We start from the raw sequence: 18,738 nt of genomic DNA, 5'->3' as shown, positions 1-18,738 counted from the left end.
GAAGGAGTTATTTTGACTTTCTTCTTTCCCTTCCACACCCCCACCCTTTGAAATAAAGTATATGTAGCCACAGATTCAAGTTTTTTTCAGTGCCAGGCATGTCTCTGCTTAACAGCTGTTCCGGTACAGTAGCACGGTGGTTAGCATTGTTGCTTCACAGTGCTAGGGACCCGGGTTCAATTCCCGGCTTGGGTCACTGTCTGTGCGGAGTCTGCATGTTCTCCCCGTGTCTGCGAGGGTTTCCTCCGGGCGCTCCGGTTTCCTCCCACAAGTACGTGCTTGTTAGGTGAATTAGGCATTCTGAATTCTCGCTCAGTGTGTCCGAACAGGCGCCGGAATGTGGCGACTAGAGGATTTTCACAGTAAGTGCGTTGCAGTGTTAATGTAATGTTAATGTTAATGTACTTGTGACACTAATAAAGATTGCTATTATTATTCCCAAACCGTGGGCTGCGTCCCCGGATGGAGTCACAAGCATCACATTTGGGATCATGAGCTTCTCCATTTCCAAGCAGCATGGATGACTGTGCAGTAGAGAAGTCTAGATTCGGAAGCACTGATAGAACAGTACTGGACCACAGGATCAATTCTACCAAATATCTCAGGGCGGACAGTGAGCATTCTTAATTTAAAAACACATTTAGCTGTGAGTGCCATGTGGGCCTCGGATATTTGCATTTCAGTTTGATGCAGGAAGACGTTGGCAGAAACTGATGGTTCCTGGGATCTGATGACAAATTGGGAGGTCATGGGCAAGGTGAGTGGCATCTTCAAGCTTTATTTCTGTTTCTGTCTGCCTGTTGTGCAGTTTCCTTACTCCAGGCTAGTGACTCTGCTTCACAGGCACTGGCAACTGGACCAAAAGGAGGAAAGAGAAGAGGGGCTGCTGAGAAGGTGTTTGGGGAGATGGGGTGCTGAGTAGTTGTGGGGGTGAAGGAGGTTGGATTTGCTTATTGTCACGTGTACCGTGGTACAGTGAAAAGTATTTTTCAGCGTGCAGCTCAAGCAGATCATTTAGTGCATGACAAGAAAGATCGGGAAGGTCTGAAAGACAAACAAGAAACTTGGCAGCACATTCATCTTTACCACCTGCACCCTCCCTGCCAATGCCAAGTGCAATGGATCCCACCTCTTGAGATCCCCCTTAAACTCTTCCACTAAAGCTGTCACCCCTTCCCTGTGACGCCCATTCTCTCCATGCCTTCCGGCAGCCCCACAATCCGCAAATTTTGTCATCTGGACCTGTTCTCTTGCTTCTCTACCTTTGACCGCAGCGACTTGCATAGATTCCTCCCCCCCCCCCCGATCCCCACCTCCGTCTCCAAGGACACATATGATCCCTCTGGTCCGGCACAACCAACCCCTTCCACCTCCCTGATTGTTGCCCCCTGCACTTCAAGGCACCTTTCCACCCAATCCAGAGACCTGCAAATAGGTGCCTCTGCTCCCTCAATTGCCTTCGACCAGTCACTGTGCATCTCCTTCCTCTGCTGTCAATTCCTCCTTGATGAAGCTCATCAATTGCTGCAACTGGGGCTTTCCCATATCCACCAACCCTTCACCCTCTGCCAGTTTCACAATTGGCGCTGTGCCACATGTCCCCTCCAACTCCTTAGCCAGGTCTTTCATTGTCTTCAGCCAGATCTGATTGCCAGTAAACATGCCAATCCAGTGGAGAACTTCTGCTCTTACACTTTCTGCTCCACGTTTCTGCCAATTCTTCCCAATACACGGTTGAAAAGAGCCAAAACCGCTTCTTTCAAGCCGGAGCCATCCTGTGTTGTGATCACTCACTCCATGATTGCCACCGCAATTCTTGCATACTGAATGACGCCATTTGCTTTATTGATGTTTTTGTTTTTAGCTGTCATTTGGTGTCATGTTGTGTTAAAATGGGAACACATTGGTAAAAAGTGGGAATCTCCAATGTAAGGATTCTTCACCCCAAAACCTATTCTATGCTGATGGCCTTGCATGGGAGAGATTGAGGCTACATGTTCAACAGGCCTTTCCAGGATTCTCAATGTAAAGCCAGGATTCCATCTATCTATGTATTGCACTAACTTGCAGCCCTTACAGTATGTTCTTTGCAAAGGTGGCATATGTTGGAGGCATAAGGGGTATGGGGAGTGCGCTGGAGTATGGAGTTAAGATAGAGGATCAGCCATGATCATATTGAATGGTGGAGCAATGCCACCGAATGCCACTTCATTATATTTTCTGTGTTTCTAGATTCTGCAGATTCCTGACCCCTGTATGTCCAGAACTAAAAATAGAGAGGGATGATACAAGGTTCAAGGTTGCCTCGTCAATATTTCCAGTGGTATCTGTGTAAATCTGCTTGTACTAGAAATAGCATAAAACACTAAGCTTCTTGTTAAAAAAGGATGATGCAACAAATAGGAAGTTTCTGTTGGAATAATTTCTCAGTGAACATGAATAACTTGATTATATTTTAATGCTGTTGACCTCCGATGAATTGGCCACATTCAAAATAAACTTTGTCCATGTGTATCTCATACCAAAAGCTTATTTATTAGTGGCTATTTTTCTTAAACAAGCAATCATTTGGAGGCATGGGTACCACCTCTGGAATAACTTTTACGTGTTTACAAATGTGTCCCAATTTTGTGTCCAGTTGTAGTATCGGGTGGCATGGTGGTGCAGTGGTTAGCACTTCTGCTTCACAGTGCCGAGGACCGAGGTTTGATCCCGGCCCCGGGTCACAGTCTGTGTGGAGTTTGCACATTGTCCCCGTGCCTGCGTGGGACTCACCCCCACCACCCAAAGATGTGCAAGGTAGGTGGATTGGCCATGCTAAATTACCCCTTAATTGGAAAAATGTTTTAAAAATAAATACATTTTTCAAAAAATCATAGAATCCCAACAATGCAGGATGAGGTCATTCGCCCAATCAAGTCTGCAGTAACCCTTTGAATGAGCACTCTGGCATGTCTACCCCGCCCTTCCCCCATAACCCTGTCATCTAACCTGCATATCCCTGGACACTAAGGGGCAATTTAGCCCACATATCTTTGGATTGTGGTAGGAAACAGGAGAACCCGGAGGAAACTCACACAGACATGAGGAGAATATGCAAACTCCACATGGACAGTGGCCCAAGGCCAGAATTTAACCCAGGTCTCTGGTGCTGTGAGACAGCAGTGCTAACCACTGTGCCACCATGCTGCCCAATTAACATTAAGTTACTAATTTTCCTTTCTAGCAGCCTTTTCCCTTTGTAATCTTGAATGCATTTATGCTGGTCTGCCTCCTCCTCCTTATTCACTTATTATAACTTGGATGATTAAATGTTCTTTTATTCTTTCTCTTTTTCAGAACTTTCTGATTTGAGCAGTAGCACCTATAACATAAAACTTCAACAAGCTAAATTATCTTCAAGATCCAAATAGTAACTTTAGCAGATTTCAAACAACTTCATAAGCTATAAGGGAAGCAGTAGCATAGTGGTAATGTCGCTGGACAAGTAATCCAGAGACCCAGGATAATTATCTGGGGACCCGGGTTTGAGTCCCACCACGGCAGATGATGCAATTTAAACTCAATAAAATATCTGGAATGAAAAGTCAAATGATGACCATGAAACCATTGTCGTTTGTCATTAAAAAACCCATTAGGTTCACTAATGTCCTTTAGGGAAGCAAATCTGACAACCTTGTCTGGACTACATGTGACTCCAGACAAATGGCCGAGCCAGCCACTCAGTTGTATTCAATTGCTGTGAAAACACAAAAAAAAGGGAATGAAACAGGACAGACCACCTGTCAATCCTGCAAAGTCCTCCTTACGAACACTTGGGGACTTGTGCCAAAGTTGGGAGAGCTGTCTCACAGACTAGTCAAGCAACAGCTTGACAAAATCATACCTTACCGACAATGTCCCAGACACTGTCATCATTCCTGGATCGGTTCTGCCTCATTGGCAGAACAGTACTAGCAGAGGTGGCGGCACAGTGGTATGCAGTCAGGAGAGAGCTACCCTCAGAGGGCATTTAAGAGTCCTCAACATCGACTCTGGACCCCATAAGTTCTCATGGCTTCAGATTACCACGTACCGTCCACCATCAGCGGATGAATCCGTATTCTTCCATGTTGAACACCACTTGGAAGAAACACTTGAGAGTGGCAAGGGCACAGAATGTGCCCTGGGTGGGGGAAATCCAATGTCCATCACCTCGTGACTCGGGTCTTAAAGGATGCAGCTGCTACACTGGGACTGCCGCATGTGGTGAGGGAACCAACAAGAGGAAAAAACATACTTGACCTCCTCACCAATCTGCCTGCTGCAGATGCATCTCTCCATGACTGTATCGGTAGAAGTGGGCTGGTTCAGCTCATTGGGCTAGACAGCTGGTTTGTAATGCAGAACAAGGCCAGCAGCGCGGGTTCAATTCCCATACCGCCTTACCTGAACAGGCGCCGGGATGTGGCGACAAGGGGCTTTTCACAGTAACTTCATACTTGTGACAATAAAAGATTACGATTATTATTATTATTAAGTGACCATCGCACAGTCCTTGTGGAGACAAAGACTTGTCTTCACATTAAGGATACCCTCCTCAAGACTGGGCATCCATGAGGCGCTGTGGACCATCAAAAGCAACAGAATTGTATTCAACCACAATCTGCAACCTCATGGCCAGGATTATCGCCCACTCTGCCATTACCACCAAGCCAGGGAATCATTCCTGGTTCAATGAAGATAGAGCAAGCCAGGAGCAACATCAGGCATACCGAAAAATGAGGTGCTAACCTGGTGAAGCTATAACACAGGACTACTGTGCCAAACAGCATAAGCAACAATTAATACAGAGCTAAGCGACTCCACAATGAACGCATCAGATGTAAGCTCTGTAGTCCTGCCACATCCAGCCATGAATGGTTGTGGACAATTAAACAACTCACTGGAAGAGGAGACTCCACAAATATCCCATCCTCAATGATGGAGGAGCCCAGCACATATGTGCAAAAGACAAGGCTGAACTATTTCATCAACCAGAAGTGCCGAGATCCATCTCTTGTCTCCTCCTGGAGGTCCCCAGCATCACCGATGTCAGTCTTCAGCCAATACGATTCACTTCATGTGATATTAAGAAACGGCTGAAGGCACTGGATACTGCAAAGGCTATGGGCCCTGACAATATTCCGGCAATAGTACTGAAAACAAGTGCTCCAAAACTTGCCGCACCCCTAGCCAAGCTGTTCCAGTACAACTACAACACTGGCATCTACCGGGCAATGTGGAAAATTGCCCAAGTGTGTCCTGTACACAAGAAACAAGACAAATCCAACACAGCCAATTATCATCCTGTCAGTCTACTCTCCATCTCTCCATCATCAGCAAAGTGATAGAAGGAGCTATCAACAGTGCTATCACGGACACTCAGTCTGGGTTCCGTCAGGGTCACCCAGCTCCTGACCTTATTACAGCCTTGGTTCAAATATGGACAAAAGAGCTGATTGATAGAGGTGAGGTGAGAGTGACTGCCCTTGACATCAAGGCAGCATTTGACCAAGTATGGTATCAAGGAGCCCTAGCTAAACTGGAGTCAATGGGAATCGGGGGAAATCTCTCTGCTGGTTGGAGTCATAGCTGGCACAAAGGAAGATGGTTCTGGTGGGTTGAGGTCAATCATCTCAGCTCCAGGACATCACTGTCGGAGTTACTCAGGGTAGTGTCCTAGGCCCTACCATCTTCAGCTGCTTCATCAATGACCTCATTTCCATCGTAAGGTCAGAAGTGGGGTTGTTTGCGGGTGACTGCACAATGTTCTGCACCATTCGGGACTCCTCAAATAATGAAGCAGTCCATGTCCAAACGCCGCAAAACCTGGACAATATCCAGGCTTGGGCTGACAAGTGGCAAGTAATATTCATGCTACACAAGTACCAGGCAATGACCATCTCCTACAAGTGAGGATCTAACCACTGCCTCTTGCTATTCAATGGCATTACCAACACCAAATCCCCACAATCAACATCCTGGGGGTTACCACTGATCAAAAACTGAACTGGACTAGCCATATTAATACTGTGGCTACCAGGGCAGGTTAAAGGCGAGGAATCCTACGGCGAGTAATTCACCTCCTGACACCCCCCCCCCCCCCCCCCCCCCCCCCCCCAAGCCTGTCCACCATCTCCAAGGCACAATTCAGGAATGTAATGGGATAGAACATAGAACGATACAGTGCAGTACAGGCCCTTCGGCCCACGATGTTGCACCGACATGGGCAGTCAAAAACTAAAGGCCATCTAACCTACACTATGCCATTATCATCCATATGCTTATCCAATAAACTTTTAAATGCCCTCAATGTTGGCGAGTTCACTACTGTTGCAGGTAGGGCATTCCACGGCCTCACCACTCTTTGCGTAAAAAACCTACCTCTGACGTCTGTCCTATATCTATTACCCCTCAATTTAAGGCTATGTCCCCTCGTGCTAGCCACTTCCATCTGCGGGAGAAGGCTCTCACTGTCCACCCTATCTAACCCTCTGATCATTTTGTATGCCTCTATTAAGTCACCTCTTAACCTTCTTCTCTCTAACGAAAAAAACCTCAAGTCCATCAGCCTTTCGTCATAAGATTTTCCCTCCATACCAGGCAACATCCTGGTAAATCTCCTCTGCACCCATTCCAAAGCTTCCACGTCCTTCCTATAATGAGGCGACCAGAACTGTACGCAATACTCCAAATGCGGCCGTACCAGAGTTTTGTACAGCTGCAACATGACCTCATGGCTCCGGAACTCAATCCCTCTACCAATAAAGGCCAACACACCATAGGCCTTCTTCACAACCCTATCAACCTGGGTGGCAACTTTCCTATCTAGATGATTATAAATCGTATCTCTTATAATCTTCTCCAAGATTTTACCCACAACAGACGTGAGGCTCACCGGCCTATAGTTACCGGGGTTATCTCTACTCCCCCTCTTGAACAAAGGGACCACATTTGCCATCCTCCAGTCCTCTGGCACTATTCCTGTAGCCAATGATGACATAAAAATCAAAGCCACAGGCTCAGCAATCTCTTCCCTGGCTTCCCAGAGAATCCTAGGATAAATCCCATCAGGCCCCGGGGACTTATCTATTTTCGCCTTGTCCAGAATTGCCAACACTTCTTCCCTACGCACCTCAATGCCATCTATTCTAATAGCCTGGGTCTCAGCATTCTCCTCCACAACATTATCTTTTTCCTGAGTGAATACTGACGAAAAGTATTCATTTAGTATCTCGCTTATCTCCTCAGCCTCCACACGCAACTTCCCACCACTGTCCTTGACTGGCCCTACTCTTACCCTAGTCATTCTTTTATTCCTGACATACCTATAGAAAGCTTTTGGGATACTTGCCACTTGCCTGATTGAGTGCAGCTCCACACTCCAAGCCCAACACCATCCAAGACAAAGCACCCTGCTTGATTGCTACCCCTTCCACAAACATTCAAACCCTCCACCACCGACGATGGCAGCCGTAAGTACTATCAACAAGATGCACTGCAGTAACTCACCAATGTTCCAGACCCACAGCAACTACTGTCTAGAAGGACAAAAGCATCAGATACCTGGGAACCCCACCACCTGGAGGTTCCCCTCCAAGTCACTCACCACCCTAACTTGGAAATATATTGCCTTACCTTCACTGTCGCTGGGGCAACATCCTGGATCTCCCTCCCTGACAAAACAGTGGGTGTATCTACACCTTGGGGACTGCAGTGGTTCAAGAAGGCAACTCACCGCCACCTTCTGAAGAGCAACTAGGGATGGGAAATAAATGCTGGCCTAACCAGCGACACCCACATCCCGTAAATGAAAAAAGGAGTATAACACATTCATCTAAGTAGATTGATGTTGATTTTGCTGCATCAAACAATTTTTTTAATTGATTTCTACAATGCTTTTAACATAGCAAGATGTACTAAAGTGCTTTGCAGAAGTGCAGTCACACAACCATCATAGCCAAACTAAAGAGCTTATCAAGAGGGGTCACCAAAACCTTTAAATCAAAGAGATGGCATTTATGGAGACCTTTAAGGTGGCAGGGAGAAATAGTGTGGAAATTCTAGAGCATAGTGCCCAGCAGCTGAAGACCTGGCTACTAATGATAGAATGAAATGAATGGATGAAAAAGGGCAGAGTTGTAAGAACATAACATCTGGGAAAGTCATCGGGCTTAAAAGATTACAAATGTAGGGAGGTGCGAGGCAATGAAGGGACAGAAATATGAGGATAAGAATCTTAATTTTGAGGCTTTGGTGTGCTGGACGTTAGTGTTGACCAGTGAGCATAGGTGAGGGGTGAGAATGACCTGGTGCTGGATATGATATGGCAGCAGCATCTTGGATAAAAATGTATGGAGGATGGGAGCCTGAAGGGGAAGTATTAGAATAGTTGTCAGTGTTGATGAAGATTTCAGCAGCAGAGCTGAAATTGCTGAGCTTGCTGATAAGGACCTGGAAGTGGACAGTCTCAGTGGTTGAGAGGATATGATGTTGGAAATCCAGCTTTGGTAGGAATAGGCTGCAAGGTTGTAAATAGTATGATTCGTACTGAAACACTGGCTGTGTAAAGCGATGGAAGACAATGGCTAAGGATAGATGGAGATAATGATATGGGTGAAGTAGAAAAACAAATTGAGGAAAGAATGAAGAGTATGGAGGCTCAGCAGATAAAAACTGAATGTTCAGGTGACTGCTGGTATTGTCAAGATGGAGAAGAAAAAACTGGCGTCTTTACGTGCACCAAACTGAGCAAAAGTGCTTGGCTATCATAAGTGAAGAGAAAGAAGAAGTATTTGTACAATAAAATTGTGCTTGGCAAGAAGAGAAAATTAGTGAAAAAGTACTGGCCGCTTAAGAGGGAGGTGATGTGATTAAAGTTGAGAAAAAGAGTAATAAAATCACATCGCAAAGTACTGAAAACCATTGCATATTTGAATTTTAAACTATTCTGATAATTGGGAAAATTCAAGCTGTTTTCTCGAGGACTTGGAACTCACTCGGACTAGAGGTTGGGTGAGCATTTGACACCACAAAGGCACAGACATGGTTGAGAAAAGTGTTGGAGAAGTAGATCTTAGTTTTGTTTGATCTTTGTCCCTGCCACAGCACTTAAACAACATTTATTAAAATAACCTGATGCACTATGTGGCTGTGACCCTGTCCCTCTTTTTTTTGAAAAATATTTTATTGAAGGCATTTTTAAATATTTACAAACACGAAACCAATAGGACAATGGGAATATAAGCCCCAACCATCATACCAAGCCACAAAACCCCTTCCCTCCCCTCGGAAACCACCCCTTCACCCGCGCACCACACTGGCATCTGCCTTCTTTTTCCAAACTTTCATTCCCCCCTAATCAGAGAGGACCCCCTCCCGCTGGTAGATTACTTAATCCTCCTTAATGAAGACAATAAGCGGCTTCCAGCTCAAAGTGAACCCCTCTTCGGCCCCACAAATGGTGAACTTGACCTTTACCAGCTGCGGAAATTCTGCCAAGTCACTCACCCATACCCCAGCCTTTGGTGACTCCGAGTCCCACCAACACAATACTATCCATCTCCGGCTATAAGAGCGGCAAAAGTCAAAACACCGGCCTCGCCACCTGCAATCACGGATTCTCCGACACTCCAAATCTCGCCACCTCCGGACTCTGAGCTATCTCCGCCCCCAAAACCTTTCCCATAACATCCGACTAGCCCTTCCAGAATCCCTTCAACTTTGGACAAGCCCAGAACATATGGACATGGTTCGCCGGCCACCCTGCACACTGCCCACACTTTTCCTCCACTCCCGAGAAGAACTGACCCATCCCCGACACCGCCCTGTGCATCACCTTAAACCGGAAGAGGCTTTGCATTGCACAAGGTGAGAACAAATTCCCATAAATATTCCCTCCCACTTACGCCTAATCACCTCCACGGGGGCGCGCTCCCTCTCCATCAACTCCCCATACATGTCCGCCAGTCTTCCCTTCTCAATTTCATGCTCGGATAGAAGCGTATTCGACCGCATTTCAACAATTCAACCGCAAAGGCAAGAACAGCGGGGAGAGCCCTGCCTTATCCCCTGGTGAAACCCAAAATACCCCGAGCTGACCTTGTTTGTTTGAACACTTGCCTTAGATGCTTTATGCAACTGGCAAACCCAATCCACAAGCCCCTGTCCAAACCCAAACCTACCCAACATCTCAAACAAATATTCCCATTGGACTCGGTTAAATACACACTGGGCTAAATCGCTGACTTTTAAAGCAGACTAAGGCAGGCCAGCAGCACGGTTCAATTCCCGTACCAGCCTCCCCGAACAGACGCCGGAATGTGGCGACTAGGGGCTTTTCACAGTAACTTCATTGAAGCCTACTCGTGACAATAAGCGATTTTCACTTCATTTCATACCTTTTCCACGTCCGTTGCCACAACCATTTCAACCTCCCGTCCCTCCGGGGTCGTCATTATAACATTGAGTAACCTCGGAACATTCGGCAACAGCTGCCACCCCCTCACGAACCCTGTCTGGTCCTCCTTTATCATCCTAGGTGCACACTATTCGCGTCACAACACCATTGCTAACACCTTTGCATCTCCATTCAGTAGCGAGATTGGACGATACGATCCACGTTGCTCTGCGTCCTTATCCTTCTTTACGATAAGCAAAATTGAGGCCTGAGACAGCATGAGGGGGAGGGACGGGACTCCCCGCTCACCCTCGACTCATTCAACATCTCCACCATCTGGGGCCCCAAATCTGTCCCAAACGTTTTATAAAACTCAACTGGGAACCCGTCCGTGGCTGGGGCCTTCCCTGCCTACATCGACTCCACACAGTCCATAACCTCCCTCAGCCCGACGGGGCCCCCAGTCCTTCCTCCTTCAACTCCTCGGCCTTCGGGAACTCCAAACCACCTAGAAGCCGTTTCATCCTTTCATCCTCCTTTGGGGGCTCTGACTTATACAGATCCCGATTTTAAAAAGCCACAAAAATCCCCACTCACCCCTTCCGACACCGATACCACCTTAACCTGCTTGCCTCTCACCCTCCCAATCTCCCTCAGCTCCGCCTGTTTCCTCAGCTGATGTGCCAGCCTCTCACTCGCCTTCTCCCCTTACTCTTATATTGCCCCCCCTAGCTCTACGGAGTTGTCCCACTGCCTTCCCTATGGACACGAGCCCAAACATCATCTGGAGTCTCGGCCTCTCCTTCATAGCGCCTCATCCGGTGGCAACTTTCGATCCAACTTCAAGATGTCCTCCACCAACCTCACCCTCTCAGCCCATTACACCTTCTCCCTATGCGCCCAAATCAAAATAATTTGACCCTGTCCTTCTCAACTAGACCCTTAACACCATGGGCTCTTAACTTATTTAACAGCCTCCTGTACAGCACCTTGTCAAAGGCCTTCTGGAAATCTAAATAGATCATGTCCACTGATCCTCCTTTCTTGTTCAGTCCTCAAAGGCTTTCTGGAAATCTAAATAGATCATGTCCGCTGGTCCTCCTTTCTTGTTCAGTCCTCAAAGAATTCTAACAGATTTGACCTCTTCTTGACTAAGCTGTGCTGCCTCAGTTTTATTTTATCGTGCTCTTCAAGTGCTCCACAATCTCATCTTTAATAATGAACTCTCAAATCTAACCAATAACCAAAGTCAGGCTAACCGGCCTATAATTTCCCATATTTTGCCTCCCTCCCTTCTTAAACAAGGGTGTTACAATAGCCATTTTCTAGTCCTCTGGGACCCTCCTTGTCTCCAGTGATTCCTGTAAGATCACAACCAATGCCTCCACAATTTCCTCCGCTATCTCCTTTAGAACCCTGCGGTGTAGTCCATCCGGTCTAGGTGATTTATCCACCGTCAGATTTTTCAGTTTCATCAGAACCTTCTCCTTGGTGATGACCACTACACGCACCTCTGCCCCCTGATTCTCCTGAAGTTCTGGTGTCCAAGACTGATGCAAAGTAACTATTCAGTTACTTGTTTAGCTCAGTGGGCTAGACAGCTGGTTTGTAATGCGGAACAAGGCCAGCAGCGCGGGTTCAATTCCCATACCAGCTTACCCAAACAGGCACTGGAATGTGGCGACTAGTGGCTTTTCACAGTAACTTCATACTTGTGACAATAAAGATTATCATTATAGGGGCTGGATTAGCACACTGGGCTAAATCGCTGGCTTTTAAAGCAGACCAAGGCAGGCCAGCAGCACGGTTCAATTCCCATACCAGCCTCCCCGAACAGGCGCCGGAATGTGGCGACTAGGGGCTTTTCACAGTAACTTCATTGAAGCCTACTTGTGACAATAAGCGATTTTCACTTTCTCTGCCATTTCTTTGTTTCCTATTACTATTTCTCCAGCCTAATTTTTCAGTGGTCCAATATTTATTCTTTCCTCTTTCACCTTTTTTACCCGAACAGATGGTGTAGTGAGGTGACTAGAGGATTTTCACAGTAACTTCATTACGGTGTTAATATAAACCTACTTGTGACACTAATAAAGATTATTATTATTATACACTGAAAAAACCTCTTCCCATCATCTTTTATATTACTAGCTAGCTTTCACTCCTCCTTCATCTTCTTCCCCCTTATTGCATTTTTAGTTGTCCTCTGCTTGCTTTTAAAGGCTTCCCAATCCTCTGGCTTCCCACTAATCCTCGTCACCTTGTGTGCTTTTTCTTTTGCTTTTATGCTGTCCTATACTTCCCTTGTCAGCCATGGATGCCTTGTCCTCCCCTTAAGCATGTTTCCTCCTCCTTGGTATGAATTTCCATTGTGCCTGTTATGGGCCAGAGTTTAGAAAACTCCAAAGTATATCATGGAGTTTACCTGACCTGCAATGTTTAATAGATTTTGTTTATGAGGAGCACAGAGGTCTACTGTCCAGGCGTTATGCAACAGAGGCCTTAAGTATTTTTAAACAAAACAATGTTTATTCTATGAATTCAGTTAGCATTTTATAAACACACAGTAAACATTTTATCAACTACCAACACAACTACCCCCCCCCCCCACACAGATACAGTACTCTATATGTAACCCTTAATAACTTTTTGAACAACATCCATAAGCCAAACACCCTTTTTAACAAAGCAGTAGGTATGAATTCTTTACACAAGACAATTCTCACTTTTAAATTATCAAGTGATCGGGATACCTTTTAACAAACAGAGAGAAAGACAAAATGAACCTTTTCTGAATTTAGCTCTCAATCGTCTAAAATGAAAGGAAAACACAAAGCCACAAACAACTTCCAGCTCAAAACAAAAGTAAAAGCCAGAGACATAACCCAGCTCCACCCACACATGGCATCACTGCAGCTATTTGATAAACACCCATTTCTTAATGGTACACTCCCAAATAACCCTCAAATGTTCCTGCCATTGCTGTTCCACTGTCTTCTCTGCTAGGCTCCCCTTCCAATCTACTGTGACCAGCTCCTCTCTCATGCCTTTGTAGTTACCTTTATTTTTATTGTGCTATTTATCGGCTATATTCTATCTGTTGACGGCGACATCTGAAACAACAATGTCAGGTTCCGCATGTATATTAACAACCACCTCTACCTCACCACTACATCTCTTAAGACCTAACCCATTGCTAAATTATTAGCCTGCTTGTTCAGCATCCAGTGTTTGGTTAGAAAAAATTCCTCCAACTGAGCATTGGGAAGATAGAGGCATTGTCATTTGTCATTGCCACAAGCCATTCCATTGCCACTTTCTATACAACAGTTTGAATGTGGACCAGACAGTTCATAATATTGGCATCATGTGTGAGATGAGCTTCCAATCACATTTGCTGCATCACTACTAATTTACACATCTGTAATATTCCTGTGAAACATCTTGGGCCATTTTACTCTATTGAAAGTACTATTAGTTGGTGGTGGTATTGTGTCATCCATACACATGTGAAAGCTGGCCCAGTTTTTAGATAATTTTACTAAGGGATGGTACTTCGATGACTATCTCCAGAAGTGACAATGTGCAGACATAGAATCATAAAATTTACAGTGCAGAGGGAGGCCATTCGGCCCATCGAGTAGCACCGGCCCTTGGAAAGGGCGCCCTACTTAAGCCCATACCTCTACCCTATCCCTGTAATCCAGTAACCCCATCCAACCTTTTGGACACTAAGGGGCACCCGGAGAAATGGGGAGAAAGTGCAAACTCCACACAGACAGTCACCGGGTCCATGGAACTGTGAAGCAGCATTGAATCAAATGAAGTGAATCAATTGTTAGTGACTATGGGCATGCCCTTGAGTTAATGTTGCATAAGTGTTCTCTCCATTCAATTGCTCATGACATGACCCCGTTCTTGTCTCTTCCCTGCCTCCCCCACCAGCTGGCCAGGTATTCGGTCACCTCAAGCAGGAGCCAGCTCTCCCATGGTGCTGGTTGAGGTGGTGTGTGGGCAGATGTTCAGTCACCTCAAGCAGGAGGAGCCAGCTCTCCATGATGCTGATAAGTGAGAGACAGGCTGGGTGACATCAGCCAACTAAATTTTTGTTGGAGTGGAATTTAAGAGCTCAAGGATCCTGAATATTCTGAGAGACACTTGGATAATCTAGTAGGGTTGTTAACATGAGCTGATATAGCCTGCCAAAGCCACCCCAGAACTAACTTTCCACTGGGTCCCCAGAATCCTGATTTTTTTAAAAATCCAATCCGCTGGCTCTGACCTCATTCCTAATGGGGTGAGAAACAAACTGTCCTTCATTGTATAAATGGGACCTGGAGTTAAGATTGGCATGGTGTCCTGCTGATTTCTCCTTGGGGACATGCCACCCTAACAACTTCTTTGGATATCTCATCAACTCTTTCCCCCCCACCCCGACACTTGTCACACTGTGAGCTAATTGGCATTGTAGGAGTTCTGTCTTTGAACTTGGATTTTATTACGATCCTGGACCAGATCCCAACAGTGGCTCGAATACTGGATAGAAACCCCAATATTTTGTTTTAATTTTGTAAGATTGAGGAAAGTATACCTCGCTCCAGGTGTGATTTCACGCAAAATAGGGTTATGGTATATTAAAACAAGCTTTATTACTAACACGGTATTAACATTATGTCTTTAACATAACATGAGAAAATAACTTACAAATGCCTCTTAAACAATGCTAAGCAATACAGTGACACAAAAACCCTTAACTGCTAACTGTATTAACACTCAAAACAACAAAACCATCTTGGATCCCAATCCACTTTTAATTACACTCAGTACTCAGGAATGTTTGCTGTGCAGAGATGAATTAGATACTCCACTTTGAGAAAGAGAGATCTTTTGAAACTGCTTGAAAGAAAGAGACCTGACACCCTGTCAGAATAATGCAGAATCTCTGGCTGCATTTCTTCAGAAAACTGCTCGGCTCACCTTCCAGCCAAAAATGAAAACCCTGAATCTGAACACCTGACTGCTTCAGCCCCTGGCTTCTCCCATTAGTAAGGATAAACAACAACACCTCCTCCATGATAGTCCACAATACTGGGTCCACGCAAAACTGCATTCTTAGCTCCCTACTATATTCTCTATACACACATCTGTGTGGCAAAATTTGGCTCCAACTCCATCTGCAAGTTTGCTGATGACACGAACGTGGTGGGTCGGATCTCGAAGAATGATGAGTCAGAGTACAGGAGGGAGATAGAATACCTAGTGGCGTGGTGTTCCAACATCAATCTCCCCCTGAACATCAGCAAAACTAAGGAGCTGGTCATTGACTTCAGGAAATGAAGTATCGCACACATCCCTGTCTACATCAATGGTGCTGAGGTGGAGATGGTTGACAGCTTCAAATTCTGTCCTGGTCCACCCAATTCAATGCTACGACCAAGAAAGCACACCAGCACCTATACGACTTCAGGAAAAAAAAGGAAATTCAGCATGTCCACAATGACTTACTAATTTTTACAGTTGCACCATAGAAAGCATCCTATCTAGCTGCATCACAGCCTGGTATGGCAACTGCTCGGCCCAAGACCATAATTATAATCTTTATTAGTGTCACAAGTAGGCTTGCATTAACACTGCAATGAAGTTATTGTGAAAATCCCCTAGTCGCCACACTCCGCCGTTCGGGTACACTGAGGGAGAATTCAGAATGTCCAATTCACCTAACAAGCACGTCTTTCAGGACTTGTGGGAGGAAACCGGAGCACCCAGAGGAAACCCACGCAGACAGTGGAAGAACGCGCCGTTCTAAACCCGGGTTCCTGGTGCTGTGAAGCAACAGTGCTAATCACTGTGCTACCGTGTCGCCCCACTACAAGAGTAGTGAACGCAGCTCAGTCCATCACGCGAAACTGCCTCCCATCCATTGACTCTGTCTACACCTCCCGCTGCCTTGAGAAAATGGGGAGCATAATCAAAGACCCTCCCCCACCCAGGTTATTCTCTCTTCCAACCTCTTCCATCAGGCAGGAGATACAAAAATCTGAGAACACGCACACTAAAAATTCAAAAACAGCTTCTTCTCCGCAGTTACCAGACTCCTGAATGACCCTCTTATGGACTGAACTGATGTCTTCACACATGTTCTCTACTGAGTAGTACTACACTCCGTATGCTTCACCCAATGCCTGTGTCTATGTATTTACATTGTATATTTATGTATGTCCTATTTTTTTTTTCATTTATGGAATCTGTCTGGACTATATGCATAACAATACTTTTCACTGTATCTCCACATATGTGACACATTCAATAAATCAATCATTAAGTACAGCATCTTACTAAGCTGAAAACTGTGTCTAATTATCTACTCCCCAGGGAACCCTCATAATCTAAATAAAAGTCCATCCGCCCAAATGTTTACGATGTCTTAATTGCACTTCCCTTTCCAAAAAGCCTAGCTATCTTTCAAACCAGGATATGTAAAAACATGACTGTAGCCATCACATACTATCCCAGGCTTTTAACCCTTACACCAAGTACATTTAATAGAATATATTTGAAATTCCTATATTTCATCACAATTTTCAATCTCCGCTCTTAAAGAACGCAGCTTGAAACCTCCTCTTCAAATGATCCTTCCATTCAGATGCCTTCACCAAAGATCCAACTCCAGGGTTTCGATCTATCCTGTCAATGCTCCTCTCCCTTGCATCACCACATGCATTCAAGCTTCATCCTTCCATTTAAAAATGGCGCCCCAATCCACAAACACGCTTCCTGTACTATGGAGCTAAGCTTGTCAGTTCAGGAAATGAGGTAAGCGCGGCCTCGATGGAGCCAAGGCTTAAAAAAAACAACCAAGTCCCGTTAAATAGTGGCGTCAGAAACGCCCCGCTAAACGTTCCCAAAATGGGACTCTGTTAACTCTGTCCCATTAAATTGCGCCCATAGTTGTGCCCATAGTTTCCACTGGCAGAAGGGTCAATAATCAGTGGACACAAATTTAAGATAATTGGAATCTAACTCTGTAAATTATTTTATATCTGCTGAACCTACATCCATAACTTTATTCAATATCCAGTTTTTAATAATGGTAAATTTATTAAATCTGTGATATTGAGAGCAGCTTCTTTTTAATTTTTTAGCCTTATGGAGTGGTCGCTTTGTTCATTTAACGGAATCCTGGAATAATTACAAGTGCCTGAATCATGACTACCCAACCTGGATGAAAATCCTGCAAAAGCATGGCTATTACACAAAAGTGCTTGGAAAAACTGATTATACTTCGGGACATCACTCAGTAAGGTAGGAGACATTTTTTTTTAAATCCACCTTCTATTTGGGGAAGGAATATTAGGTTATCTTTCCTTTGGAATCAAGTGTTTTTGTTGCCAAAAGAAGCAAAATATGTAGGTTACAATGAGCTGTACTTGCCCCTCCCATGATGGTGTAGCTATTAAATCATACTTGAATTCATAGTTCCATTTGTGTAAAAACTGCAAAGAGGATACATCTTTAAAATATAGAAGATGGAGATTTCTACAAAAGTGTGCACGGCATAAGATGTTTTTGGATAATGTATTTTCTGTAGGACAACCTTGTTAAATCTGTGAAAGTGCATCATCACCCTCCCTTGCAAATGGATGCACCTATACCTTATGAATTTCAGTGGCTTAAGAAGGTAGCCCTCCAGCAGTTTCTCTCGGGAATTAGAGTTGGACAATAAATGTTGACTTTTCCAACAACGCATATTCTATCAATGAAGAAAAGAAAAATGAAGGTCTCACTATGTTAGCAGTTCCCAATTACAATTAGAATCCTGGTCTTAACAGGGAATATGCTAACCCATCAGGTGAAGGCAGGTTGACAGCTATTTGGAAAGAATGAAGCAGCCCTTTGGGGCTTCCCTCCCTCTGGTGCCATTGTCGTTTTTCAACCTTTCACTCCCATCCCCACTCTTCACCTTTGCTCCTGTGAGAATGTCCTGAAAGCCCTGCCCTAGACTTGCCTGCTTGCTCCTAAATCTTCCCATGATTTTGGCTCTGGGTGGTCTCTAACTGCCTGTTCTTCGACTCATGTCCATCTACCTCTTTTCATCTACTCTCTGAGCCCCATAAACCTAGCTCTTTCTCCACTTCCTGCGTCCCCTCGCCTTATTTGAAGTCTACCAGGGGTTAAAATTGACTCTGAAGTCTTAAATTCAAGTTTTCAAATCCCAGTATAATATTGTGCACCAAACACCTCCAGATTTTGGCCCTCAGAATTGCAGGCACTTGGCATTGATATTTATGAGAAGTCTGGGAGAAAGTGGCAGAGATCAG

At 45.1% G+C, this 18,738-nt stretch overlaps 1 protein-coding gene across 4 annotated transcripts in view; it reads left to right on the top strand.

Annotated features, from left to right (window-relative positions):
* The window catches only part of arsk (arylsulfatase family, member K), an 84,933-nt gene that overhangs the window by 7,217 nt on the left and 58,978 nt on the right, over window positions 1-18,738 (top strand). For all 4 annotated transcript variants that reach the window (XM_038805247.1, XM_038805248.1, XM_038805250.1 and 1 more), the window contains exon 3: window positions 17,563-17,722. In XM_038805247.1, coding sequence (XP_038661175.1) covers window positions 17,563-17,722 — 160 coding nt within the window. The remainder of the gene's footprint in view (window positions 1-17,562; window positions 17,723-18,738) is intronic.

This window comes from Scyliorhinus canicula, chromosome 8 (genome assembly GCF_902713615.1).
Source record: "Scyliorhinus canicula chromosome 8, sScyCan1.1, whole genome shotgun sequence".
Taxonomy (NCBI): Eukaryota; Metazoa; Chordata; class Chondrichthyes; order Carcharhiniformes; family Scyliorhinidae; genus Scyliorhinus; species Scyliorhinus canicula.
Note: the sequence above shows the minus strand (reverse complement) of the source record. Positions and strands in the feature narration are given on the sequence as shown.